This window comes from Dromiciops gliroides, chromosome 6, assembly GCF_019393635.1.
Source record: "Dromiciops gliroides isolate mDroGli1 chromosome 6, mDroGli1.pri, whole genome shotgun sequence".
NCBI classification, from domain to species: domain Eukaryota; kingdom Metazoa; phylum Chordata; class Mammalia; order Microbiotheria; family Microbiotheriidae; genus Dromiciops; species Dromiciops gliroides.
Window position 1 is genome coordinate 12398323 of NC_057866.1, and position 26409 is coordinate 12424731.

General features: G+C 57.2%; 4 protein-coding genes and 1 non-coding gene across 6 annotated transcripts; 3 read left to right on the forward strand and 2 right to left on the reverse strand.

Moving 5' to 3' along the window:
* Window positions 1–3037: 3037 nt before the first annotated feature.
* CSKMT (citrate synthase lysine methyltransferase) lies at window positions 3038–4453 on the reverse strand. The gene is made up of 3 exons (XM_043969477.1): window positions 4203–4453; window positions 3803–4124; window positions 3038–3709 (listed from the first exon to the last, which is right to left on the reverse strand). Exons 2-3 carry the CDS (start codon window positions 3858–3860, stop codon window positions 3057–3059), a joined length of 711 nt encoding a protein of 236 aa, XP_043825412.1. The 5' UTR covers window positions 3861–4124; window positions 4203–4453; the 3' UTR covers window positions 3038–3056.
* LOC122733144 lies at window positions 4228–4376 on the reverse strand. Its single transcript, XR_006353737.1, has one exon. It is a non-coding gene; the product is annotated as a small nucleolar RNA SNORA57 (small nucleolar RNA).
* Window positions 4454–4546: 93 nt separating the features above from the next.
* On the forward strand, window positions 4547–6844 carry C6H11orf98 (chromosome 6 C11orf98 homolog). The gene is made up of 4 exons (XM_043969478.1): window positions 4547–4698; window positions 4950–5074; window positions 5897–5994; window positions 6313–6844. The coding sequence occupies exons 1-4, from the start codon at window positions 4660–4662 to the stop codon at window positions 6426–6428; spliced, it is 378 nt and encodes a 125-aa protein (XP_043825413.1). The 5' UTR covers window positions 4547–4659; the 3' UTR covers window positions 6429–6844.
* A 3204-nt stretch (window positions 6845–10048) lies between these two features.
* On the forward strand, window positions 10049–15665 carry INTS5 (integrator complex subunit 5). Its single transcript, XM_043972904.1, has 2 exons — window positions 10049–10178; window positions 12562–15665. Exons 1-2 carry the CDS (start codon window positions 10102–10104, stop codon window positions 15524–15526), a joined length of 3042 nt encoding a protein of 1013 aa, XP_043828839.1. The 5' UTR covers window positions 10049–10101; the 3' UTR covers window positions 15527–15665.
* A 281-nt stretch (window positions 15666–15946) lies between these two features.
* On the forward strand, window positions 15947–26105 carry GANAB (glucosidase II alpha subunit). 2 transcript variants are annotated; one of them, XM_043970914.1, is made up of 25 exons: window positions 15947–16019; window positions 17413–17517; window positions 17836–17944; window positions 18112–18239; window positions 18328–18507; window positions 18927–18992; window positions 19810–19879; window positions 20012–20099; window positions 20198–20294; window positions 20410–20590; window positions 20815–20968; window positions 21452–21687; window positions 21781–21907; window positions 22059–22138; window positions 22791–22934; window positions 23029–23125; window positions 23348–23449; window positions 23563–23806; window positions 23969–24033; window positions 24156–24232; window positions 24368–24442; window positions 24598–24711; window positions 24820–24932; window positions 25042–25142; window positions 25225–26105. In XM_043970914.1, the coding sequence occupies exons 1-25, from the start codon at window positions 15991–15993 to the stop codon at window positions 25332–25334; spliced, it is 2892 nt and encodes a 963-aa protein (XP_043826849.1). In that variant the 5' UTR covers window positions 15947–15990; the 3' UTR covers window positions 25335–26105. The 2 variants fall into 2 exon arrangements, with proteins under 2 accessions (XP_043826849.1, XP_043826850.1); XM_043970915.1 differs by lacking the exon at window positions 18927–18992.
* The last annotated feature ends 304 nt before the right edge of the window (window positions 26106–26409 follow it).

The following is a 26409-nucleotide window of genomic DNA, read 5'->3' on the forward strand; positions in this document are numbered from 1 at the left end:
CGACCGTGCCCGCGCGGTTACCTTCCCTTGAAAAAAATCGTGAAGACTTGGACTGCCGGATGTGTTTGGAGAGTCCAGCCCATCATCTGGATGTCCACATGAACAATCATGACAATGTCAAATGAGATTATATTCGTAAAGCGCTTAGGCGCCACATAAATGCTATCATTGCTATTGTTATGTGTGCTTTATTTAATCTGCACCTGGTGTCCACCGCTCACTCCCGAGAGATGCCTCATTATCACGTTCGGGTTACATCCCCTGCAGAGTGTCCGTCATTGTGCTTTTTGCATCATTGTGGTGATCGTGAAGAGTGTTCCTCTCCCCATCGGCGCATACAAGTGCTCTTGGCTCTCCACTGAATCACTTCTATCCTCCCCCAGCCTGTTTCCTCCTCTTAAAAATGTGAATAATGGGGGGCGGCTAGGTGGCGCAGTGGATAAAGCGCCGGCCTTGGATTCAGGAGTTCCTGAGTTCAAATCTGGCCTCAGACACTTGACACTTATTAGCTGTGTGACCCTGGGCAAGTCACTTAACCCCCACTGCCCCGCAAAAAAAAAAAAAAGTGATTAAAAAAAAATGTGAATAATGACAGCATCTGCCGCACAGGGTTGTAATGAAAATCAAATGGGATAGTACAATGCTTTGCAAACCTTAAAGTATTACATACATGCTGGCTGCTATTATGAATGAAAAAGCATGTATTAAGCGCTATGTGCAAAGCCCTAAGCTGTTTTGTGGGTTATAAATAGAGAGGCAGTCTTTGGTTTTAAGGAACTCCTATTCTAATGGGTGAGACAGCACATATGGAAGGTTTCAGTTACTAGTCAGATGGAAAGGTCCCATGGCCCACTGGTAACAGTATCAGTTTCTGATGTTGAACAATTTGACAGTGCCAAGAACTTTGTTCTCTGGGTTCTGCCTGCAGGCTGCACCTCCACGAGACTTGCTCCTCCAACCGACTAGGCTGGAAGCATGGCTTTTCTCTTTCTTTCTTTTTTTTTTTTAGTGAGACAATTGGGGTTAAGTGACTTGCCCAGGGTCACACAGCTAGTAAGTGTTAAGTGTCTGAGGTCGGATTTGAACTGAGGTCCTCCTGAATCCAGAGCAGGTGCTCTATCCACTGTGCCACCTAGCTGCCCCTGCATGGCTTTTCTCAATGGGCTTTGGGTTCAGGGTCCTGGGCTATCTCCATCTGGGTCTGAAAAGAGGTGGTTTCACTCACTATATATATGCTTCCTTGTCTCAGGCAAGCCAGCCTGCTTGCTTCAAATGAGGGGTTTGTGCTCAGTGATCTTTTTCAACTCTAAAATGTTCTATTTTTCTATGATTCTCAAGACCTCTGGATAGGAGTTGGGAGATCTGGAATGAAGTCCCAGCTTGGTGACCATGTTTCTGGTGCTTGTCTATAAAATGAATGGGTTGGATTAATTGTCCTTAAAGTCTTTCCAGTTCCATTAATTTGTCTGCACAATACTTGGTCTCACAGCCACCCTGTGAAGCAGGGAGTATATTACAAATATTAGTGTTGCCATTCTAGATGTGAGGAAGCTGGTTTAGAAATGCACAGGGATTTGCCCAAGTCCTACCATCTAATCATTAAGTCTGACAGTTATATCTCTAGTCTCTGCAAGGGTCTGATTGGGCTTAAGTATATCAACTTGACCTCAGATCCCCTTCCCCCACCTCTCCCCACCCCAGTAAAAGAAAACATGAGGAGCTGGTCAATTTCATGGTAAAGGTCTCACAAGAAGTATCCCAAGCCACGTGCTCAGGCAGGTAAAGGGGAAAATAGCTTTCAACCTTCTCTCTCTCTCCTTCAAGCCCCAAGCCTCTTCCACAATTTTCCCTCCCCCTCTGGGACTCCATAATCTCCCTGCTGCTTGTCAGCCTCCTTTCCTCAGATGCGATTAAGGGGCCAGTTTCCAAAGGAGATTACAGGGGCAAAGTCAGTCTCCCCTTCTGTGGGAGTCTGGGCATAAAGGGTCTGGGGACAGAGGGGGACAACAGCACCTTAGGAAGATCTTTGGGTGGAGGAATCTCACTGTTGCCCTGTCGCAATGGCCTTCCTGCCTAGGAGCAGTGAGGAGGAGGAAGTATCTTGGCTCAGTAATAGCCCTGGCTCTCCCTGGAAACCAGACCCTCCAAATCAGGTCAAGAACTTGTGGGATGACCAGGGTATTGAGGTACGTGCAACAAGCCCTAGTCCCCCTCCACATCCCTGTCTCCCTTTGTTTCAGATTCTGAGTCAGCTTCTGCCCTGCCTTAGGTTTCTTCTCAAAAGCCCCATCCACCCTCGATCACAGTGGAAGCCACAGATATTAACGAGGTGGAAAGTGGTGAGCTCAGGTGGCCCCCGGAGGAGTTGCTCTTATCAGACAGTGAAGAGGACGAGGCCTTTCTCCAGGACCAGAATGAAGAATCAGGTGAATAAAGTGTTGGTTTGGGAGCCCTAGAGATAGGGGAAGGACCAGGAAGCAATCATTTAGGTGGGAGAAAGAGGGAAACCATAGGGGCAATAATGGGGGAGCGGGTATTTCCTTTAACACTGCATGGCAGAGTAGAGGAAGACATGGACTCAAATCCTGTCCCAGAAACTGAACTGAGACTCAATGTAATCTGAGCCTCTTCCCTCAACTGTAAAGTGAGAATAATTCAAAGTTAAAGGGCTTTCTTTGGAAACACCTCTGAAATGTCAACATTTTCCCACCCCAGGCTGGGCTTGGTGCCCTCTGGATCCCAGATCCCCTCTAAGAACCCTCAATCCTGGATCTGACTGGGAGCAAGAGGAAGAAGAAGAAACCTGGGGGGAGAGTGAAACATCATGGATCTCTGGTGAGTGAAATTAAGACTCCTTCCCTTATTTGCTGAATCATGGACCCATTTCTGGGTACCTCTCCTCCCCAACCCTTTCATCACAGCCATAAACCTAGGGATATGTCCAACCTGGAGAGTACAGAAGATCCTATGCTTCCCATCCCCACCCACAATCAGAGGGAAGTTATCCCCCACCCCCAAACTTAATAATACACAAATAAAATGGGGAAGATTGGTTTTTATTGAGCTGCCTGGACCAAGTAAGCAAAATAGCTGATTCCCCGGAAGGGCCCCAGCTCATGTGCTGTCACCGATCTGCTGCCAGCTCCTTGCTCCAAGCAGGGCAAGCGAACATCAGGGTCCTCGTCTGAGAACTGCACGAGGGTGCCCTGGGGGGCCAGCACCCGAAGACACTCTGACAGCATCTGCTGTGCCCCAGCTTGGCCACCCCTGGCCACGGCATCCCAGGTGCCCTTGTCTAGCACCAGTTGGAAGGACCCAGAAGGACAGAGAGCGCCCAGGTTCCGAGCATCAGCCTGCAGGAAACGCAGACAGGAAGCAGGGTGCCTGGGGTGCAGTCCAGGGTAGTCTCCGTGGCCTTCCAGCAAGTACTTCATGCGGGAGACAGCCACGGGAGAAAAGTCCACCCCCAGCACGTTCAAGGGCAGGGGGCATTTGGTGTAGAGGCCCGGGCACAAATCCGAGGTCCCACAGCCCACATCCAGAACCCTGAGAGGGGGCGCTGCTGGCCCCTGGGGAACCCCTTTCTGCAGCAGCGGCAGGAGAAGCCCCTGAACCTCTTCGTAGCCAAAAAACCAGTCGAAGTTAGGGGGACTTCCGGGCAGCGCCTGGGCGTGCAGCCGGTCCCAGAGGTTGGGATCAGCCAGGGAGCCTGCACAGTCAGGACAGGGAGAGGGCAGTCGTCAAGGGCACGCACTGGGCACCCCCTCCTTCCCTCCCGCATTCCCCACCTCCAAATCCCTACCGGCCCAGGAGCACTTCGCCCTGGTCACTTCATGGAGAAGTCTGCGCGGCAAGGCCATTGGGAAAGTCGCCAGGGTCAGTCCCGGAAGAAGGATGCAATACCGGCAGGTGTAGGGGAGGGCTCGGGACCACGGCCAGCGGCCAATTCGGAGCCCGGAGCAGAGTGGCAAACACGCCCCTCCCCCTCCCCCCCTCGAAAGGAACGAGGAACTGAGGCCAGACCCAGACCGTTCTCAGGGAGTGGACTTTATTAAATAAGTAGGACCAAGGGGGGAAGGAGTGATTCGGTGATTCCAGGTCCAGTGGTGGCGGCGATCAAGGCCCTGCAACAGAAATACCGCAGATGAGCATCCGAGGATGAAGGGGGGGAAGCGGTGGGGAAAGGCCGCTGGATCCCGTACCCCTCTCTCAGCTCCGCAAAGAGGACGCTGTCCCGGCGAATGAGGATAGAACCGGCGGATGGGGAGCCGCCGGCACCGAAGACATGACGCCGGGGGAACCAGGGTCCTTTTGTTCTGCCTCCGTACATAACGGGGGCCGGGACCGAGCACCCGGCCCCCGCCAAGAAATGGAGGCGGAAAGTGGAGAAGCACGTGGCCGAGCCCCCCTCCCTTTGGACACACCAAATAGCACCCTCCACCGGAGGAAAAGAAGACTTACCGGCTCTCCCGCAGGAAAGAGGAAACAAGCGAGGCCTGCGCCATTTTATAGGCAGAGGCGGCGTACCGCCCCCTTCCCCTGATTGGTCAGTCTCTGATCGGGGGTGGAGCCTCCCCTCCCGGAGGGGCGGGGCGCAGTGAGACGCGTTGTTGGAACCTCGGAAGCAGGAGCTTCCTTGCTGAGCTCGGTTCCCGGACCATGGGGGCTCCCGGGGGGAAGATCAACCGGCCGCGGACGGTGACTGCTTGGGCCCCGCCTGCTGCCCCCTCGCCAGCCCGGGCTTGGCCCCCCTTCCCTGCCCCCTACCCCTAACCCAAGCCGGCCTCGTGGCCCCCGACCGGGCTCACCCACGCAGACTCCCTGGGGCCCGGCTGCTCCTCCCCAGCCCCCTCCGGCGGGGTAACTGGGAGGGCTGCCTCGGGCTGGGCCCTAGACCGCCCCCCCCATCTCCCCCTAATTCTGCTGCCCTGTCCTTCCCCTCCTAACAGGAGCTGAAAAAGAAACTGTTCAAGCGGCGCCGGGTGCTGAGTCGGGAGCGGCGGCGGCGGCACCGGGTGGTCGGGGCGGTGGTGGACGAGGGGCTCATTACTCGTCATCATCTCAAGAAGCGGGCGTGAGTCCCCAGAGGGCCCCCTCCCTGGACTTTCCCACTGACTCCCCGTCCCCCAATCTCCAAGGATCGCCTAGTCCCTCTGCTCCTTAGATGGCCTCCCTGAGCTCTCCCTTGAAGACCCTTTCTGGGGGGGCGGGCATTACGGGCATAAGGGACGGCCTGTGCAAAGGCGAGGCGATGGGAGGTGGAGGAGCACCTGGTGTGTGAGCAGCAGAGAGGGCAGTTTGGCTGGCTGGAGGAGATGCGTTGGATTTCTCAGCACCATAGTCAGCTTTCTAAGAGCCATTCTAAGGCCGAGTTCAGCATTTAGCTCCCAGGGGTCTCAATGAGGGCTTTGTGGATGAGGGGAGTGAGTGAGTGAGTGGAGGTGGTGTGGATGGTCTTAAGGGCTGTCATCCTAGAATTACGCACCGTCCCTCTGAAATGGGCAGCCCCGTTAAACTGCCGACATTATCTTGCTGGACCCTTCCCCCAACCTTTTCTGCAGGGGAGGCACTGTCCTTATCCCCCTCCCATCTGGGGTCTGAGCTCATTCTGACCAAGCCACCTGTGCACCCCCACCTAGGGAAGGGCTGGGCCAGAAACCTGGAGGCCCTTTGAGAATAAAGACAACAATTAGGAAGTATTGCCTCTTCTGTTGGGGGGGGGGTCCCAGAGATACAGAGACAAAAGTGGACAAAGTCCCTGCCCTCAAAGGGCTTACCTACTTTGGGGGTGGAGGATAATGTATCTATACAAGGAAATTCAAAACATGCATAAAATGCAAAGTGATTTCCTCTAGAAAGGGGAGCAACTGGAACAATCAATAATCTTTTCCCTTAGGTCCAGTGCCCGGGCCAACATCACCCTGTCTGGGAAGAAGCGCAGGAAACTTTTGCAACAGATCAGGCATGCCCAGAAGGAGAAGGCTGCCATGGAGGGTGAGGAGGATGGGGGGAGGGGGGGCTGGAAGGGGGGGGCAGGGAAAGGACTGGGGCCTCTTAAAAAAGAGGGTGGAGGGGGGCAGCTAGGTGTCGAAGTGGATAAAGCACTGGCCTTGGATTCAGGAGGACCTGAGTTCAAATCCAGCCTCAGACACTTGACGTGTACTAGCTGTGTGACTCTGGGCAAGTCACTTAACCCTCATTGCCCTGCCAAAAAAAAAAAAAGAAAGAAAGAAAAGAAAAAAGAGGGTGGAGGGCAGGGGTTGAAGTCGAGGGCATTCTGCCGTCTAACCTTTCCCCCCACTTCTCTATCAGTGGAAGCCCCCCCGAAGCCAGGCAGGACCACTGAGGCACAGCCTAGACGGCAGAAGAAAAGGAAGCCTGGAGTTATCCAGGATGTGGAGATGGAAGACCTAGAACCCGACAGCTGAGCCCAGGCAACCTCAGAAGAGGCCACCCCTTCAGATAGGATAAGGAGGCAGAGCCCCATACCAATAGGCTGCTGCTGCTTTATTTTTTAAAATGTTTGGAGGCAGTTGGGGTTAGCTGACTTGCCCAGGGTCACATGTCTAGTGAGTGTCTCGGGCCAAATATAAACTTAGGTCCTCCTGATTCCAGGGCTGGTGCTCTGTGTCTCCTAGGTGCCCCCCTCCCACCATAGGCTTCTAAAGATACCCAACCTTTCCTTCCCCAAGGCGCCCCCCCCACCCCATGCCTCTGATCTCCAATTCCCTTTGCTGGGGGAGGGGAGTGTCAGATACTGTTTCTTCTGTTTCCCAGGGAGGAAAGAAGGGAGGCCAGTGGCTCAGTAGTGATAAGAATTTGTAATAAAGTCATTTGAATTCTGGCTGGAGTGTTCATATGAGTCTGTGGAAAGAGGGGGATGGGGTAAGTTTGGGTGAGCAAAGCCAGTGAGGGGATGGGAATGGGAACAGAGCAGGTTTGAGTTCCTGGTACAGGTAACCAAATCCAGAACCTGGAGAGGCACCGCTGCTGGCCCCTGGGCAACGCAAATAAAATGGGGAAGATTGGTTCTTATTGAGCTGCCTGGACCAAATAAGCAAAATAGCCGAGTCCCCAGAAGGGCCCCAGCTCATGTGCTGTCACCGATCTGCTGCCAGCTCCTTGCTCCAAGCAGGGCAAGCGAACATCAGGGTCCTCGTCTGAGAACTGCATGAGGGAACCAGCATCTGTTGTGCCCTAGCTTGGCCACCCCTGGCCACAGCATCCCAGGTGCCCTTGTCCAGCACCAGTTGGAAGGACCCGGAAGGACAGACAGAGCCCAGGTTCCGAGCATCAGCCAACCCCTTCCATAATCCCTGCTCCCAAGACTGAACATTCAGTGTTTTGAATGACAGTTTGCTGAGTGTGCTATGAGTGACTGAAGGGCCTTGAAAATAGCCTCCCAGGGTCCTCAGTGTGAGGAGATCTGGGTCAGTCCCTTCTTTTTCAGTGTTCTCATCTGTGAACTGACTATGGCTGTTAACATCAAGGAAAGTGGTAGGAAGAGAATAAAAAAGGTGGTTCAGGGGCTAGAGTACTGAATGGAGTCAGGAAGACCTGAGTTCAAATTCTCCCTCATATTTTTTTGGTGGGGGTGGGGCAATGAGGGTTAAGTGACTTGCCCAGGGTCACACATCTAGTAAGTGTCAAGTGTCTGAAGCTAGATTTGAACTCAGGTACTCCTGAATCCAGGGCCAGTGCTTTATCCACTGAGCCACCTAGCTGCCCCACCTCATATTCTTAATAACTCTGGGCAAGTCACTTACCCATGTCCTTCAACTTACCTGTGAATTGAGGATAATAATAGCACCTGTCTCACAGGGTTGTTAAAATTGACAAATTGAGATAATATCTGTAAAGTGGTTTCTTAAAGGGGTGTGTAAATGCTAAGTGGCATTAGATGGGAATGTTTTGGGAAGTATGAGGCCAAGTTACATCACTCAGGGACAAATCATTGTACATTGCCATACCCAGCCTTCAAAGCCCCACTTCCACTAGGAAACATTTAGCTCCCTTGAACCCTTTCTCTACTCACCTTGCACATAGCCTGCCCCACATTCCTCAAGCTTGGCACAAAGTTGGTGCTTAATACATGCTTGTTCCCTTCCCTTCCTCGATCCACCCTCCTGCCCCTTAAGTATACTACTGTTTTCACTTTTTCAGTTGTTTGTGTATCAGCCTGATCTCAACTAAATGGTCAGTTTCTTGAGAACAAGGACCAAGTGTTATACAGTTCACATCTCCAGATGCTTAACCGACAATTTTGTTAAGTGATAGGATTTCTAAGGATTCCAGGGGAGTAGTTAAGGAGCTATGAGTTAATCAGACACTAACCACCCTGGACAAGTGATCTGACCTGAATCCCAAGAAAAGAAGCAACATTTGAAAGGGGTGGGTTTCCTTATCAGGACTCACATAATGACTCTCTCCTTCCTTGGCCTAGGCTGGGTCTCCACCTCCTCCCCCAAGCCACTTTTATACCTTCCCCTATGAAGTAGGTGCTATTATCAACTCCATTTTACAGATGAAGAAATTGAGGCTGAGAGAGATTAGGTGATTTGTCTAATCATCAAATTCAGGTCTTCCTGACTTTGCTGTTTCTTCTCAATCCTTCCCATCCCTAACCATGATGTGTGATCACATACCAGCTTCTCTCCCTTCCCCTATCTTTCCTTCCTAATGTGGAACTAAGATACTTTTAAAGAGTTGTGGCATTTACTCCTGAAGCTGGTGTTACAATTGAACAAGTTTTGTTTCGTGTGTTCAGTTTTAAAAGTGAGTGAGTTGGGGGCAGCTAGGTGGCACAGTGGATAGAGCACTGGCCCTGGAGTCAGGAGGACCTGAGTTCAAATCTGATCTCAGACACTTAACACTTACTAGCTGTGTGATCCTGGGCAAGTCACTTAACCCCAATTGCCTTACCAAAAAAAAAAAAAGAAAAGAAAAAAAAAGTGAGTGAGTTGGTTTTGTTGTGTTTCTTTATTCAATAAATTGTCAAGGGGCGGCTAGGTGGCTCAGTGGATAAAGCCCGGGCCCTGGATTCAGGAGTTCCTGAGTTCAAATCCGGCCTCAGACACTTGACACTTACTAGCTGTGTGACCTTGGGCAAGTCACTTAACCCCCATTGCCCTGCAAAAAAAAAAATATATATATATATATATGATAAAAACCATATAATTATGTCAACAATAAATTGTCAAAAAGAAAAATGTGCTAAAAGAACTGGAGGATGAGTTTCAGTCCTTTGGGTGGATCCTCCAGAGAAAAGATCTGGATAAGAAGCACACCAGGGTGTGTGGATCATCAGCTCAGGGGAGATGACGACTCAATTTGTGCCATCAATTTATCCCCCCTCCCTCAGTGACCTTTGACAGTAAATTCATCTCCCTCCTCCTCAAAAACCAAACCCCAGCTCTTCCCTAGACAGAGGATAAGGGCTGCAAAAAGTGTCCCCTGCCCTAGGGATGTACAAGTAGAGTTGGGGGCTGCTAATCAAAAATCAGGATATTAAGATCCTAAAATGATTGTAATCTAAGAGCTAGCATGCCTGTAGCGTCGAACCTCACAACAACCCGGGGGGGCTATTATCATTGCCATTTACAGAACGTCGTTATATAGACTATCGCTTCACTGCGTGTGTAGGGAGGACATATTAGGAGAGCGCTGTGGAAATGGGGGTTAGGTCTATCCGATGACACTTGTTGAGATCTCAGTCCTCTAGGACGTTCTCCGCTCCAGGATTCGGAGTTAACTGCGGGTGGTCAGGGTCTCAGTTTCCAGATCTGTAAAATGGAGGGGTTGGACTAGCTGGGCTTCCCGCTCTGACATTCGTGGATTGGTTTAGGGGTAGATGGCCCCGCCCCCGCCCCGCCCCTCTCAGCCCTCCCCTTGCAGGGAGCGGGCTGGGGTCGGAACGCTTCTCTTCCGGCTTCAGGAGGCGCCGGACTCTTTTGCGCGTGACCTTCTACGACGAGTCCTGCCGCTCGCAGACCGCCCAGCGCGCAGGCGCCGTCGGCGCTCCTCCTCTCCCGCCCCCGCTCCGCCGCTCCCGCCCCCGCCGCCCCTCCAGCCGCAGCCGCCGCCGCCGGCTCTGGGCCCGGGATGTCGGCGCTGTGTGATCCCGCCGGGCCCCCGGCCCCACCCGCGCCCACCGCCCACGGGCCCGCGTCCCCGCTCAGGTGCGTGGGCGCCGGCCATCAAGCCGACTCGGGGTCGGCGATTGGGAATCGTCGATCCTTCCCCATTGTACAGATGAGGGACGAGGAAACTGAGGCCGCGGCGGGGGGCGGGGAGCATGAGGCCGGACACCAGGGCCTCCAGGGGTGGGGGAGGGTCTCGACCCAGGGCCGGGGGGTGGGGGCGGCGCAAACGGCAGAGTCTGGGTCCGGGCCAAGCCTCGGACCCCAAGCCCCGCCCCGCAGCAGGTGCTCTCGCCGGGGTTCCTCGAGGGGGCGTCGGGCACGGCCGGGGCACAGCCAAGGGGCGCAGGGAAGGTCTGGGGGCTTCGGTGCAGGGGGGGGCGGTTGGGAGAGGCCCTGGGGAGCCCAGGAGGGATCTAGAGCGGGCGAGTGTCGTGGAGCTTGGGCCGAATCCCCAGGCCCAGAGAACTGAGACAAGGGGAGGGGTCCCGGGGATGCCGCGGCCGAAGGAAGAGCCCCGGCCCGCCCTGGGACGGCGACCCCAGGCTGCGGGCTGCAGGGACACGCTCGGGAGGGCCCCGGGCTGAGAGGAATTCCCTGGGTAGCCAGTTCACGGCGTCCCCCGGCCGGTGGCCTTGGGGGTGGGGACGGAGAGTGGAGTGGCCGAAGCCCAGAGCTGGACACGCGGGCCCCTCCTCCCCCTGGGGCCGGCGGAGCATGACGGACCCAGGAAGCCCCCCCCCCCACCAGAGAAGGGAAGGGGAGGTGCAGGTGGATGCGCCCTAGGGGGAGGGGCCGCCTGGGCATCCCTACAAGAGAACAGCGTGTACTGTGTGGGGGTCGAGTCCCTGGGAATGGCCCCTGGTAGGAGGAGGGCGGAGGAAAGCAGCCCTCAGGCTGCAGAGGCAGGAGAGCCAAGGCCCAGCCTCCTGAGCTTGGCTCCAGCCCTCGGGCTACCCTGCAGGGGCCCCCAGGAAGAGGCCGGTCAGACCACCCGGGCCAGCAGGGAAGCTGGGTCTGGAGTCAGCAAGCACAGCTTCAGATCTGCCCTGCACCAGCCTGGTGACCTTGGGCCAGTCCTTTCCCCTCTCCTCTGCCTGACTGTTAAGTGATGCTATGGAACAGAAAGGGGTCGGGGCTGGTGAACTTGCCGGCCCAAATCTACCATGTTTAGTGACCAGCCTAGAGGAGGGAAGGAGGCTCTGCTGCTCGGCAGCCTCTCCTTCTCCTGGGCCTCAGTTTCCCCCTCTAACATGAGGGTCCTCCCAGTTAGTTCTGCCTTCACAATTGTGATGCCCCTGGATGGCTTTGGGAGGCCCACTTTAGGGGGCGGGGCGTCCCATTCTTGGGGGGGGAAGGATTGGTTGAAGGAAGAGGCCTTGGGGGAGTGGAGTACACTTCATGTGGGGGGTGCGTGCCTTGTGGGAGAGTACACTGCTTTGGTGGGGGAGAGTGCTGCCTGGGGAGGTTGCACTGCCTGGGAGGAGGTATGCTGTCTTGGGCAGGGTGTGCTATCTTGAGGGGGGAGGGTGCTGCCTTGGTGGGGAAAGTGTCCTGCATGCCTTGGGGGGGGGGAGTACCCTGCTGTGGGGGGATGTAGCTGCCTTGGTGGGGGAGAGTGTGCTGCCTTGGGTGGTACTTGGGGGGAAGTGTACTGTCTTGGGGGGTGTAGCTGCCTTGGGTGGGGGAAGTACACTGCCTGGGGTGGCATGCTGTCTTGGGGGGGTGCATTGCAGGGGAATGGCCACTTCCTGGGCCTGTTCTTTTTTTTTTTTTAATTATTTTAGTTTTCAACATTTGTTTAGATAAGATTTCCAATTTCCAATTTTTCTCCTTCCCTCCCCTTCTTCCCCCCCTTCTAGACAGCAGGTAATCTGATATAGGTTATATACATATATAATAACATTAAACACATTTCTGCATTAGTCATGTTATATGAGAAGAATCAGAGCAAAAAGGAAAAACCTCAAAAAAGAAAAACAACAGCACCCAAAACAAAAGAAATAGTATGGTCTAATCAGCGTCCATATTCCACAGTTCCTTTTTATTTTTTTTTTCTGGATTTGGAGAGCCTTTTCCATCATGAGTTCTTTAGAACTGTCTTGTACTATTGGATCAGTGAGAAGAATCAAGTCTATCACAGTTGATCAACATATAATGTTGATGATACTGTGTACAATGTTCTCCTGGTTCTGCTCATCTCACTCATCATCAGTTCATGCAAGTCCTTCCAGGTTTCCCTGAATTCCTGCTCATTTCTTATCCTGGGCCTGTTCTTGAGGCCTGGTTCCTGTTCAGATAGGGGTCCTAGAAGCATCTGGGGGAGTTTGTGGAGACCTTGGTGGGTTTGTTGGGAGGCAGGAGAGTCCCAATATGAGGGTCCAAGGTCTGTCTGACTCCCCCTCCTCTCCTTTCTTCACAGTGCCCAGGAGCTGGCTCAGGAAATCAAGGCCTTTCTAACAGGTGTTGACCCTGTCCTAGGCCATCAGCTCTCTGCCCGTGACCATGCCCGCTGTGGCCTCCTGCTGCTACGCTCCTTGCCCCCTGCCCGAGCAGCCGTCCTTGACCACCTGAGGAGTGTCTTTGACGAGAGCGTCCGGGCTCACTTGACTATGCTGGATGAAGGGGCTGCCACGAGCCCACAGCATCTCCGCCCGACACTTCCTTCCCACGTTCCTTCTGGGGGCCCTGGCCTAGAAGATGTCATTCAGGAGGTGCAGCAAGTGCTCTCTGAGTTCATCCGGGCCAATCCCAAGGCCTGGGCCCCTGTGGTTAGTGCCTGGTCTATTGACCTGATGGGGCAGCTGAGCAGCAAGTACTCTGGCCGCCACCAGCGGGTGCCACATGCTGCAGGCTCCCTAAATGAGCTGCTGCAGCTGTGGATGGGGTGCCGAGCTACTCGAACCTTGATGGACATTTATGTGCAGTGCCTGTCTGCCCTCATTGGCAGTTGTCCTGATGCCTGTGTGGATGCCCTCCTGGACACATCTGTCCAGCATTCTCCACATTTCGACTGGGTTGTGGCCCACATTGGCTCCTCCTTTCCTGGCACCATCATCTCTCGTGTCCTGTCCTGTGGACTCAAGGATTTCTGTGTCCATGGCGGGGCTGGCGGAGGCAGTGGGGCAGCTGGCAGTGCTCCCCCGACCCCTTCAGCAGACACCTTCCCCTCCAGCCCAGCTGTCCCCGGAGAGAAGCGAGTGCCTAAGATTGCGTCTGTTGTGGGGATCCTAGGGCACCTGGCCTCTCGCCATGGGGACAGCATCCGCCGCGAGCTCCTCCGAATGTTCCATGAGAGCTTGGCTGGGGGGCGTGGGGGTGACCCCTCCCTTCAGGCCACGGTGCCCTTTCTGCTACAGCTGGCAGTCATGTCGCCGGCCCTACTGGGCACCGTCTCTGGGGAGCTGGTCGACTGCTTGAAGCCCCCATCGGTCCTGAGCCAGCTGCAGCAGCACCTGCAGGTCTTCAGTAGGGAGGAGCTGGACAACATGCTGAGCCTGGCTGTGCACCTCGTCAGCCAGGCCTCTGGGGCCGGGGCTTACCGGCTCCTCCAGTTCCTGGTGGACACAGCCATGCCTGCTTCTGTCATCACAACACCCGGCCTGGCCGTCCCTGACGCAGTCCGAGAGGCCTGTGATCGGCTCATCCAGCTGCTGCTGCTGCACTTGCAGAAGCTGGTGCACAATCGGGGAGGATCCCCTGGGGACGGGCTGCTGGGTCCTCCTCCCCCGCCCCGTGCCGTGCCCTTCCTCGATGCCCTGCGCAGCCATGTCGGGGAGCTGTGCGGGGAGACCCTGAGGCTGGAGCGGAAGCGATTCCTTTGGCAGCACCAGCTCCTGGGCCTGCTCTCTGTCTATTCCCGGCCCAGCTGTGGACCGGAGGCCTTGGGCCATCTCTTGAGCCGGGCCCGGACCCCAGAAGAGCTGAGCCTGGCCACACAGCTCTATGCCGGGCTGGCCGTCAGTCTCTCCGGCCTGCTGCCCTTGGCCTTGTGCAGTTGCCTGGCCCGAGTGCACGCGGGGACACTGCTCCCCCCGTTCACAGCCAGGCTTCTCCGGAACCTGGCCCTGCTGGTGGGCTGGGAGCAGCAGGGTGGAGAGGGTCCTGCCACCCTGGGGGCCCGGGTAGGCGAGGCTGTCTCCGGCCAGCTCCCAGATCTGGCCCCCCTGCTACTGCACCCCGAAGAAGAGGTGGCCGAGGCTGCTTCCTCCCTGCTGGCCATCTGCCCCTTTCCTCAGGGGGCCCTGCTTCCGGCCCAGCTCCTGAGTCTGGTGAGGGCAGGGGTCTCCCGATTCTTTGCCTCCCTCAGGCTTCATGGCCCTCCCGGCGTCTCTTCGGCTTCTCGGCTGCTCGCTAGGCTCTCTCAGGCCTCCCCTGCTGGCCTCAAAGCCGTCCTCCAGCTCCTGGTGGAGGGAGCTTTGCACCGAGGCAATGCCGAGCTTTTCGGGGGTGAAGGAGAAGGGGCAAATGAGAGTCCGATGGCCGCCTCTGGCGCGGCCTCCCCTTACCTGCTGGAGACCAACCGGCGCCACACCACGGCCGTGCCGGGCCCCGGCGGCGTGTGGTCAGTGTTTCACGCCGGGGTCATCGGCCGGGGCCTGAAGCCGCCTCGGTCGGCGCAGAACCGGAGTGAGCAGGAAGTGATCTACAACACGCAGAGCCTCCTGTGCCTGCTGGTGCACTGCTGCAGCGGGGCTGGGGGGCCCGGGGCCGGGGCCGGGGGGAGCGACGGCTGGGGCGCACCCGCGCTGAGCCCCGAGGCTGCCAAGGCGGTGGCCGTGACCCTGGTGGAGAGCGTGTGCCCAGACGCGGCGGGGGCCGAGCTGGCCTGGCCTCCCGAGGACCACGCCCGGACCACGGTGGAGCGCGACCTGCGCATCGGCCGTCGCTTCCGGGAGCATCCGCTGCTCTTCGAGCTTCTGCGGCTGGTGGCCGCGGCGCCCCCCGCCCTGTGCTACTGCTCGGTGCTGCTACGGGGGCTGCTGGCCGCCCTCCTGGGGCACTGGGAGGCCTCGCGCCACCTGGACACCTCCAAGTCCCCCTGGCAGCTAGAGGCCTCCTGCACCCTGGTGGCCGTCATGGCCGAGGGGAGCCTGCTGCCCCCGACCCTGGGCAACATGCACGAGGTGTTTGACAAGCTGGCACCTTTCGAGGTGCGGCTGCTGCTGCTCAGCGTCTGGGGCTTCCTGCGCGAGCACGGCCCCCTGCCCCAGAAGTTCGCCTTCCAGCCCGAGAGAGGCCGCTTCGCCCGGGACTTCTCCAGGGAGGGGGGCGGCCCCCACCTGGCCGTCCTGCACAGCGTCCTGCACCGGAACATTGACCGCCTGGGGCTCTTCTCTGGCCGCTTCCAGGCCTGGCCCCCAGCCCCTCTGCGCCAGGGGACCTGAGCCGCCCCCGCCCCCCAACGCGACTTTGGGAGGGAGGGGCTGAGGTCTGCGCCATCCCCACGACGCATCCCCGCGCGCTCTGCCCTCTCCACCCCGTTCTTTCTTCCCCCCACTAAATAAAGGTTGCCCAGTTTGCAAAGATCCTACTCCTGTGATCATCTTAACGGAGCCGGAGCCGGGATTTGGGGGAGGGGGCGGGTGCTGGGCGGGCTGGGACGAAGGCCACGGGCCAATGGCAGTGCGGCAAGTTGAGAATGCGCCTATCAAAGGTTTCCTGCTCCTTGTTCCCGCCTCCCGGGTCTCTTCCGTCACGGCTCGCGCTTCGCCCATAGGCCGACTTGGCTCCCTGCTCTCGGGTGGCCAATCACCTCCCGGGACGGGAGGGCGCGCGGGGCCACGTGTCCCTGCGTGACGGGCGACGGGAGGAGGGAAGAGTCGGGGTCAAGGATCAAAGCCGGCACAAGATGGCGGCGGTGGCGGCGCGTCGGAGGCGGTGAGGAGAGTAGGGAAGAGCTCGGCCGGCTCGGCCGGCCCCTGCCCGGCGGCCCCCTCCTCGGGGTCGGAACTCCTCGGCGGCCCCCCTCCCCCATGCTCCGTCCTGGGGTCCCTCCCTCCAGTTAACATTTCGGGAAACAATCCCAGGAATGGGCCCGTGCGGGGCGGGGGGTGAGGGGCGTCCCCAGGCCGACCCGGGGGTCGGGGCGGGCTGGGCGGACGGGGCTGCGACCCTTGGGGAGGTTGGGGAGGCCTCCGTAGACCGGGCCTGGACTGAGACCGGCGTCGGGGGCGGGGGGCGGCTCCGGGGGTGCCCTGGGCCTCCCCGGACGGCTGGCCTGAGCACAACACTGACGACCAGCGAGTGTAGACACCCACACAGCCGCCCCCTTCCTCTGGTCCCCCGGGCCGGGCCCCTTGATCCTCACCGACCCCGAGGGAAGGTGCAGATGAAGAAGCAGTGAGGTCCAGTGCCATAGCCAGGGTCACCCTTGTTAGGGAGCGTGAGGCAGAATTCGAACTCGGCTCTCGCTCCAGCCTAGCTGCCTCTTGTGTAACCCCAAGGTGGATGGACGGGAGCTCTTGTTCCCCTTGGGTCCCGTGAAGGTTGGGTTGGGGGGGTCCGGCTGGGACTTGCCCTGGGGGCGTCTTTCCTGACCCGGGCTCCGCATCTAAATCGGCTTCCTGGGTCTTTGGGTGACCCTTGTTGGGGGGAACCCGTTGTTGCCACAGCCCTTTGGGGACCCCCTGAGGATCCAGCGGACGGTTTGTGAAACTTCATGTTTTACACGTGAGGCAAAGCCACGAGATGGGTGACCAGAAGGCGGGGGCTGACCAGTGACCCCCCCCCGGACCTGTAGGGAAAGAAAGAGCCTTGGAATCAGCCCCCAGCCCAGGCCCCCCCAGGCATGTTTGGCTGCTCTCCTCGGGCAGGGAAGGCTTCCCTTGGGAACCTTTGCTACTGCGCCTTCCCTCTCTCCGAGAGTGATGTAACCTGAGCCAACACTGGAAGGAAAGAGCCTTCCCCACCCCCCAGGAGAAGGAGCCCCCCAACACGCCCCCACCTTGTCCTTCAGGGCTCCCTCCACTTCCTGCTCCTGGGCAGGCCCCATACTTCTTTGTCCCAGGGAGCATTCGCCCTCCTCCCCCCCAGTTTCCCATCTTTTTCCAACCCTTTGGCTTTCTTCAAGCCTCCCGTGCAATTCAGTGGGCAAGGAAATAAACTTTAGTTATCATGTAATATAGGAGATAAAAGAGATATTCAGGCCATTTACCAAATGTTTCCTGGACATCCTTGGTACCTTTACTCTGGGGTCATTGGAAGGGTGACACTGGGGACTCCTCCTTGCCCCCTCTGGAGGTGCTGAGCACTGACCTGTCCCTCCTCTCAGGTCCTGGGCAGAGTCGGCCCTGGTTTGTCTGGGGCTCTGCCTCTCAACGGCCTTCGCTGTGGACAGAAGCAACTTCAAGCTCTGTGACCAGAGTTCTTTCTGCAAGTACGGACTTTCTTTTTCTTTTTTTTTTTTTAGTGAGGCAGTTGGGGTTAAGTGACTTGCCCAGAGTCACACAGCTAGTAAGTGTTAAGTGTCTGAGGCTGGATTTGAACTCAGGTATTCCTGAGTCCAGGGCCGTTGCTCTATCCACTGTGCCCCCTAGCTGCCCCAAGTACGGACTTTCAAGGGAACTTGGGAAGAAAAACATTGGGCAGGGCCCTGGGGGCAGCTGGGAAATGCCCTGCTAAACATGGGGGCCTGAGGGAGCTTGAGGAGCTGGGGACATGTGCCTCTGGCATTCAGCCAGTCTCTTCTGTGCAGGCGTCAGCGCAGCCTTCAGCCTGGCTCTTCCCCCTACCGTGCCCTGCTGGACTCTCTAGAACTTGGCTCTGATGCCCTCACTGTCCACCTGGTCCATGAAGTCACCAAGGTTAGAGGTGGCATGAAAGGATAGGTCTGCGAGGGAGTGGCGGAAGAGGGGACAGGGATCCAGACTTGCCTGAAGCCCAGGATGGAGGGCTTCAGTGTGAATCTTCTGGGTTCTGGGCTCTTTTGGTGGGGAGTATGGGGCGGGTCCTCACCCTCTGTCCCACACAGGTGGTGTTGTTGTTGGAGCTGCAAGGACTGCAGGGGAACATGACTCGGATTCGGATCGATGAGCTCAAGCCTCTCCGGCCACGTTACCGGGTGCCTGATGTCTTGGTGGCAGACCCCCCCACGGCTCGGTAATTCTACTGGGGTCTCTGTCCCGCCTTTGGGGCCTTCCTTTCTCGGTCGTCCTCCTTACTTCCTCTCTCTTGGTGCTGTCATTAGGCTCTCTGTCTCTGGCCGAGATGAGAACAGCGTGGAACTGACCATGGCCGAGGGGCCCTACAAAATCATCCTGACGGAAAGGCCTTTCCGACTGGACCTGCTGGAGGACCGAAGCCTGGTGCTCAGCGTCAATGCCCGGGGACTCATGGTCTTCGAGCACCAAAGGCTCCCCAGGAATTCGTGAGTAGAGGGATGCTGCAAGGAGGCCGCTGAGAGAGTCTGGGCCCCTTGGGCTACTTGGGGAGGGACAGGAGACAGGGAGATTGGGGGGGCAGGGAGGTCAAGAACCTTTAAGGGTAAATTTGTGCTGGCCAGGAGACTGCCCCTGCCCCATGGTGGGGAGCCCTTCCTGGGCTCCCCTCCTCTGGCGAAGAGACCCGAAGTCACTTCACCCTCTCCTGGAGCTGTCTTGTTTCCCAGATTTATTTCCCCCCCCTCCCTTTTTTTAAATAAGTTTTTTTTTGTTTGTTTGGTTTTTCCGTCTCTGGATGTTCGTCGACTGAAACTCACTTTTGTGTTTCTGTTTTTGTGTTGGTTTTGTGCCTCCTTTCCCCTGCCCCTTTGCCCTCCCCTTCCTTTCCCCTCTCCTCCTGCCCCAGTTTCTCGGATAAAGTTAGTCTCACGTTCGGTAGCATTTGGGATAAGATCAAGAACCTTTTCTCTAGGTAAATCCACGGCCACTGGTACTGTATCTGTTCCTCGACCCCGGTCCCTCCCCCCCCCCTCCTCTTTTACCGTGCACACGCACACATGCACACGCACACATGCACACACGCACACTCCCCATATCTGCCCACCCTCAGTTAAAGGATTTCTGTTCCAGATGGGCTGGGAACCTGCTTGCTGTTCCCTGGGGCTAGGAAGTTGGATGCTGGGAATTTAGTTCTCTCTGCTCTGGGCAAGATGGAGCAGGAGTTGGTCAGGATGTCCTTTTGTAGTGTCCCCCCCCAGGTGCCCCGCCCCACCGCCGAGATGTCTCCAGGTGGATCTTTAGAGGGCCTCCCACCACCTTCTGTAGCCTTGTGACTCTTCACCTTTGCACTGCTCCCCTCCTGCAGAGGAGGGAAGTGAGGCCTAGGATTGACTGGGTAGTGAGTCAGTAACAACCAGGTTTGTGCTTCTGTTCAGTTGCCAAATCCCCTGTGTTGTTCTGCCTCCTTCCCGATGCTCTGCAGTGGCCTGTATGGACATGTAAAAAGCACTTACTTGTCTCCCCTGATCATTGCCCTCCTTCCTTCCCTCTCTCCTTCCCTCATTTTCACCTCTTGGCACACTCCCAGCCCTGCCTTTGTATGAGGATGTACTCCCCAGGGATGCCCTCCCTGATCAAAGCTCGAGCCCTGCTCTCCTTGGGGCCCTTGGCGTGCTACATCTTCCTCACCCCCATGTTCCCCCCACCCCCCACAAACAAACAAAATCAAAACCAAAAACCTTCATCCTCTCTGCCCTTGGACTGGAGCAGACGACTCTCCTACCTTCCAGGGAGGGATCCAAGGAACCCGCTGAAGGGGATGGAGCCCCAGATGAGGAGGCTGCTGGGAAAGCAGACAAGGTGAGGAGGAAGTGAGGGGAGTCTTAGAGGGAAACTGAGGCTGTAGAGGGTTTGAGGCAAGGGGAGGGTGTGCCCATCTTAGACTCGAGGGTCTCCTTAACTGGGCTGGAGTCCCCTTTCTCCCTCTTGCAGCCAGAGGAGAACAGAGAAAAGGATGAAAATGATGAGCCAGGGGCTTGGGAAGAGATGTTCAAAACCCACTCGGACAGCAAGCCTTACGGTGAGGAGGGGAGGGGTGTTTGAGTCAGAGGGAGGGGGGGCACAGGGGAGGGAGGGGGGCCCCCCTGAGACTCCTGACCTCTGTGCCCCCTTTTACAGGCCCCACCTCAGTGGGTCTGGATTTTTCTTTACCTGGCATGGAGCACGTGTATGGAATCCCAGAACATGCAGACAACCTGAGACTGAAAGTCACTGAGTGAGTCTTGTGCAGAGGAAGGGGGGCAGGGCAGGGCAGGACAGGCTGCCTGGGGCCAGAAGAGAGTAATCGCCGCCCCCCCCCCCTCCCCGCTCTGAGGCTGTGGCCTTTGCAGGGGCGGGGAGCCGTATCGGCTCTACAACCTCGACGTGTTCCAGTATGAACTATACAACCCCATGGCTCTGTACGGCTCAGTGCCCGTGCTCTTGGCACACAACACCCACCGAGACCTTGGCATTTTCTGGCTCAATGCAGCTGAGACCTGGGTGGACATATCCTCTAATACAGCAGGAAAGGTGAGGGGAGGCCAGGCTGGGCTGTGGATAAGAGATAAGCCCTTGGGGTGTGCACGGATGTGGGGGCAGGAGAAAGGTCCCCAGGAAGAAGATCCTGGAGAGTTTTCCCTGGGGGATGATTGAAGACTCAGAGGGAAACTCCTCCCCACTCCCAACCCCCCCACCCCCCCCACCCCCAGAGGGGTAGACAGGGACTATCTCATTTCTGGGTCCTCCTGGGACAGACACTGTTTGGGAAGATGCTGGATTACCTGCAAGGTGGGGGGGAGACACCACAGACCGATGTGCGATGGATGTCAGAGAGCGGCATTATTGACGTCTTCTTGCTCCTTGGGCCCACCGTCTCAGACATTTTCCATCAGTATGCCAGTCTCACAGGTATGGTCCTACCACTCTTTAGCATCCTGGTTGGAGGACCAGACCGATGCCCCTTTCCTTGTACCCAGCACCCCAGCTTCTCAAATCCCACAGTGCCTACTTACTTACAGCGTTCCTAGGGTTTGGGTTATTTGATTTAAATATGATTTTGTTATGACATCACCTTTACATCCCTACATATCCCTCTCCCCCAACTTCTGAGCCATTCCTAACAGAACGGCAACACTGGTCAGAAGTCATGTGTCACATCAGTTGTGTCAGGACAGCCCCGGTGAATCTTGTGTGAATCTTGTTTTACATCCACTGTTGCCCTGGCCAGTACATCCCTCCCCAACCCCCTGGGAGATAATCGAGGAAAATGCTTTAGGTCAAGTTTATGTGTCTTGAATTGCTGATGCTGATGTGAGGCTGCCCTTGGCCACCCGGCCCGTGCTTTGGATTTGGCCTGATTTGTGACTCCCCAATTCTTCCTCAATTCTCCAGGGACCCAGGCTCTTCCCCCACTCTTCTCCCTGGGCTACCACCAGAGCCGCTGGAATTATCGAGATGAGGCTGATGTGATTGAAGTCGACCAGGGATTTGATAACCATGACCTCCCCTGTGATGTCATCTGGCTGGACATTGAACATGCTGACGGCAAACGCTACTTCACCTGGGACTCCAGCCGTTTCCCCCAGCCCCTTACCATGCTACAACACCTGGCTGGCAAAAGACGTAAGGTGAGAGCTAGCTGGCCAGGAGGGCAAGTTCCATGACTTTCAGGCGATGCCAGGAGGAGAGCCCTTCACCTCTTGGTCTTTTCCTGTTCCCAGCTGGTGACCATTGTGGACCCCCACATCAAGGTGGACTCAGGCTACCGGGTACACGAAGAATTACGGTCACAGGGATTGTATGTCAAGACTCGGGATGGTTCTGACTACGAGGGATGGTGCTGGCCAGGTCAGGAGGGAAGGCTTGTCAGCATGGGCAGAGTGGAGAGTCACCCCCCAAGGTCACAGTGTGGCTGGAGGTTGGGGGTCAAGGAGGTGGGACATGGGTGTATCACCAGCCCCTAGCCCCAGGGGTAACCCTGGCTGTTGACTTCCTCCAGGCTCCGCTGGCTACCCTGACTTCACCAATGTCAAGATGAGAGAGTGGTGGGCAGATATGTTCAGCTTTGACAAATATGAGGTAGGACAAGGTTGGGGTACCCCCTCTGTCTGCCCCCCAGCCTCCCCTCCACACTCTCCATGCCTAGGCGCTTGACTCCCACCCTTCACTTTAGCCTTTGTGGGTTGGACTGTCAGGGAGGGCTTGGCAACCTGGGGGCCTCCAGGGGAAGTGATGATTGACAAGCTCAAGCCTTTCCATGGCTCAGGGGCCTAACCCACCAAGGGGGTGCAGTTTGTGTCCCTTTGGGGATGTTTTGTTTTTTTTAGTGAAGCAATTGTGGTTAAGTGACTTGCCCAGGGTCACACAGCTAGTAAGTGTTAAGTGTCTGAGGTTGGATTTGAACTCTCAGGCACTTCTGACTCCAGGGCTGGTGCTCTATCCACTGCGCCACCTAGCTGCCCCAGGGATGTTTTTTTCTGGATGTTTTATTGGGGCTTTTTGTCATCAGTCACTCCCCTCAGACCTCCTTGTGTTGGAGAAACGAATGTCTCCTTGCACATCCCTGGTCCCTGTCTGGGGAGGAGGCGTTTCATGATGAGCCTTTTACTTGGGACCTGGGTGCTGCAGGTGTTGCTCAGTTTCCCTGAATCTATCACAGTTCTTGGAGGCGCTCTCTCTGACTTGGCCCGGCATCCCTAACCCTCCTCGATTCTCTACTTTCTGTCTCTAGGGTTCAGCCCCAAACCTCTACATTTGGAATGACATGAATGAGCCATCAGTGTTCAATGGCCCTGAGGTCACCATGCTTAAGGATGCCCGACACCACGGGGGCTGGGAGCACCGAGACATCCACAACATTTATGGCTTTTATGTGGTGAGGCTCCTGGACAGCTTTGAGCCATGGGGAGCATTGGGTGGGGACTGCTGGCTCACTGGCCCTGACCACAGCTTTCTCTGTGCCCCCCCAGCACATGGCCACAGCAGAGGGGCTCACACAGCGCTCCGGAGGGGTGGAACGCCCCTTTGTGCTCTCCAGGGCCTTCTTCGCTGGCTCTCAGCGCTTTGGTGAGATCTGGCTGGAGGGGAGCAGAGGACATGAACGTGGCGGGTGGGGATTTGGGGGCACCTCGGGCACTCTGGAAGACATGCGGTGGGCCTGCTTGGAGCCATTGGGACAGAGCCCCACCCCATGGCAATCCAGTGCTGTGATGGACAGGAGAGCTCTTTTGTGTGGGATTTCCCCTTCCAGACCCCCCTTCATGGTGTCCTCTTTGTGTCCTTCCCCAGGAGCTGTCTGGACAGGGGACAACGCAGCAGAGTGGGACCACCTGAAAATCAGCATCCCCATGTGCCTCAGCTTGGCACTGGTGGGGCTTTCTTTCTGTGGGGGTGAGAAATGGGGCCTCGCTAGATGAGAGGGGCTGGGGGGGGCTGTGGAGACCCAGGAGGCAGAGGGAACACCCTCTCTGGCCCTTCCCCCAAGCTCATTCTCTGCCTCCCAGCCGACATAGGTGGCTTCTTCAAGAACCCCGAGCCGGAACTGCTGATGCGCTGGTACCAGATGGGCGCATACCAGCCATTCTATAGGGCACATGCACATATGGACACGGGCCGGCGAGAGCCCTGGCTACTGCCCCCTGAGTATGTGGGGCCGATCCGAGACGCCTTACGCCAGCGCTATGCTCTGCTCCCTTTTTGGTACACGCTCTTCTACCGCGCTCACCGGGATGGGCATCCCATCATGAGGTGAGTGGGCTGGGGACAACAATGCGGACATGCTGGATGGCTCCATCTTTATTCCTACTCAAGGTGGCTGGGTGTGGGGGAGGGGGGAGGCAAGAACGGGAAAGAAAATGACAGGAAGATGAAAGCCCTTGAATCACACTCTGCCGTCCTCTTACTCTGCAGGCCCTTGTGGGTGCAGTATCCAAAAGATGTGGCCACCTTTAGCCAAGATGATCAGTTCATGCTAGGTGAGAATGCTGGGAAGGGATCAAGTTCTGTGGTCAGGGCAGAGTCTGGCAGAAACGAGACTGTTGGTACCAGGAAGTTAGGGCCCTCCTGCTCCAAGGTGACCTCACCCTGTCTGTTCTAGGAGATGCTCTCTTGGCGCATCCTGTGGCAGAGCCTGGGGCCCGTGGGGTCCAAGTGTACCTGCCTGGCCAGGGGGAGGTGAGCTTGAGGAATGAAAGGGGCTTGAGACAAGGGGGTGGGAGTGGGAGTGAGGGCATGTCTATGGGGATGGTTAGTGCAAGGGCGGGGACCAGTAAGGGGGAAACCGCCCTCATGGCTCCCTCTTCTCTTCAGGTGTGGTATGATATTCAGAGCTACCAGAAGCATCATGGCCCCCAGACCTTGTACCTCCCGGTCACTCTCAGCAGCGTGAGTGCTCCCCACAGTCCGAGTTATGCAGCTTTTTCTTGTCTGTGCTTTGTGCCCCTTGGGAAGACAGCAGGTTGTGACCTAGAGTAAGTGGAAGGGGCACATGTGAAGGTGAAGTAGGGAAGATTTGACCCAGACTTCTTTCTCTCCCCTAGATCCCTGTTTTCCAGCGTGGGGGGACCATCATCCCTCGGTGGGAGCGGGTGAGACGTTCCTCAGACTGTATGAAGGATGATCCCATCACTCTTTATGTGGCAGTCAGCTCCCAGGTGAGGGACCCAAGGAACTTCTCACTCTCATCCCAGATTCCTCCTGCCCTCAGCCCCCCCTCCTAAACTCTCCCTGTGGCCGCTAGACTCTCCCACACTTGCACACAGGGCACAGCTGAAGGAGAGCTCTATTTAGATGACGGCCACACTTTCAACTATCAGACCCAGAACGAGTACCTGTTCAGGAAATTCACCTTCTCTGGGAACACTCTCACTTCCAGGTAATGACCCTGTGCGCACATACACTCGTGTGTGTGTGTGTGGGGGGGGGGGGGGCGGGGTTGCCTTTCCTCTGACTCTAGGAACCACTCTTTGTTTTGCCCTCTCCAGCTCAGCAGACCCACGGGGCCACTTTGAGACCCCAATCTGGATCGAGCGGGTGGTGATCCTGGGGGCAGGGAAGCCTGCTTCTGTGCTGCTCCAGGCGGAGGGTAAGGGAGGGACAGGACTGGGGGCGTGGGGGGGGCAGTCTTTGCCTTTGCACACGTGACCTTTGTGGCCCTGTCTCTGCAGGCATGCCGGAAAGTGTCCTGACCTTCCATCACAATGCAGAGACCTCGGTGCTCACTGTGCGCAAGCCTGGAGTGCGTGTGGCATCCGACTGGAGCATCCATCTGCGATAGCCCGAGGGGCAGCCTGGCCCGAGGGGTGGCCCTGCCCGAGGTGGTCCAGAGGAGCCCCTCCCTCTGCCCCAGTCACCTTTCCAACCTCACCAGGGCCCAGATGCTGCCTGAAGGATTCTGGCCATAAGCTGGGCAGGGCCAGGATGGGGGCCTGGGGGGTGAGGGGGCTCCAGGCTGGGAATCTCTCCTCCACCCCCTTGACCCCTGTGGGTGGAGACCGCAGGCCCCTCTCTCTTACTCCCTGGAACTCTTCCCCCCAGACCTCCCACTGATGCCTTGACTTGGGGCATCTGGATCCCGCCGTGACCCCCTGACCACTCCTCGTCCCTGTCTTCTGGTTGGGGGAAGGCGTCCAGGTGACTTCCCGTGGGCCTTTGTTTCACACCCCACTGATACACTGGGACCATCCCCTCGCCTCGTGGGGACCGAGTGGGGAGAAAGAAGGGTCTGCCCAAGCTACTGCAGGGCCCCTGCCCCGGGCGGAGGAGGAAGCCCCCCGCCCTCTGGGGGGCGCTGCCCCGCTGTGGGCCCCTCCTCCTCCCGGGGCAGCAGAGTGAGGTCGGACGGCGCCGTCTCCTGATGAAGGCCCGTCTATTTATTGCTGGCGGAACGGGGCTGGGGGGGCAATGGATCATGTGTGCCCAGGGTTGGGGGCTCCGAGGTCTGAGGAGTGGGGGAAGGGGCATCTTGTGGACGTTTTTTACTTCCCCTCAGCCCGAGCTGGGACAGGTTTTGATAAACGGAAAAACAATAAAAGAACCGAAACTCTTGGCAGCAGCTTCAGTGAATCGGGGGGGAGGGGGCGGGCACGCGCCTAGCCAGCTCTGCGACTGCGCTAGTGGGGGCGGGGGCAGGGTGAGTGCGGTCCAGACAGTTCTAAGAACCCGCGGACCCCTAGGGCCAAGTGCGCCCGCGCGCGGATTGGGGCGGGAGAGAGGAGGTGTGTGGCCACAGGTCTTTCATGCGCCACCGCAAGATCCACGTGGGGACAGGGTCCACGTGACTTTCCCGAGCGGTGCCCCGAGCCACGTCACGTGCATAGCCCGGAGGTGACGTCGCAGGCACCGGAAGTGAG

Excerpts from the sequence above, each read along its gene's own strand:
- CSKMT (XM_043969477.1), bottom strand. The coding sequence starts at position 3,860 with ATGGCCTTGCCGCGCAGACTTCTCCATGAAGTGACCAGGGCGAAGTGC. Across the intron at positions 3,710-3,802 it reads GGCGAAGTGCTCCTGGGCCG|GCTCCCTGGCTGATCCCAAC; the intron begins GTAGGGATTTGG and ends CTGACTGTGCAG.
- C6H11orf98 (XM_043969478.1), top strand. The coding sequence starts at position 4,660 with ATGGGGGCTCCCGGGGGGAAGATCAACCGGCCGCGGACG. Across the intron at positions 4,699-4,949 it reads AGATCAACCGGCCGCGGACG|GAGCTGAAAAAGAAACTGTT; the intron begins GTGACTGCTTGG and ends CCCTCCTAACAG. Across the intron at positions 5,075-5,896 it reads CATCATCTCAAGAAGCGGGC|GTCCAGTGCCCGGGCCAACA; the intron begins GTGAGTCCCCAG and ends CTTTTCCCTTAG.
- INTS5 (XM_043972904.1), top strand. The coding sequence starts at position 10,102 with ATGTCGGCGCTGTGTGATCCCGCCGGGCCCCCGGCCCCACCCGCGCCC. Across the intron at positions 10,179-12,561 it reads GGGCCCGCGTCCCCGCTCAG|TGCCCAGGAGCTGGCTCAGG; the intron begins GTGCGTGGGCGC and ends CTTTCTTCACAG.
- GANAB (XM_043970914.1), top strand. The coding sequence starts at position 15,991 with ATGGCGGCGGTGGCGGCGCGTCGGAGGCG. Across the intron at positions 19,880-20,011 it reads CTGCTGGGAAAGCAGACAAG|CCAGAGGAGAACAGAGAAAA; the intron begins GTGAGGAGGAAG and ends TCCCTCTTGCAG. Across the intron at positions 24,034-24,155 it reads AGATGATCAGTTCATGCTAG|GAGATGCTCTCTTGGCGCAT; the intron begins GTGAGAATGCTG and ends TGTCTGTTCTAG.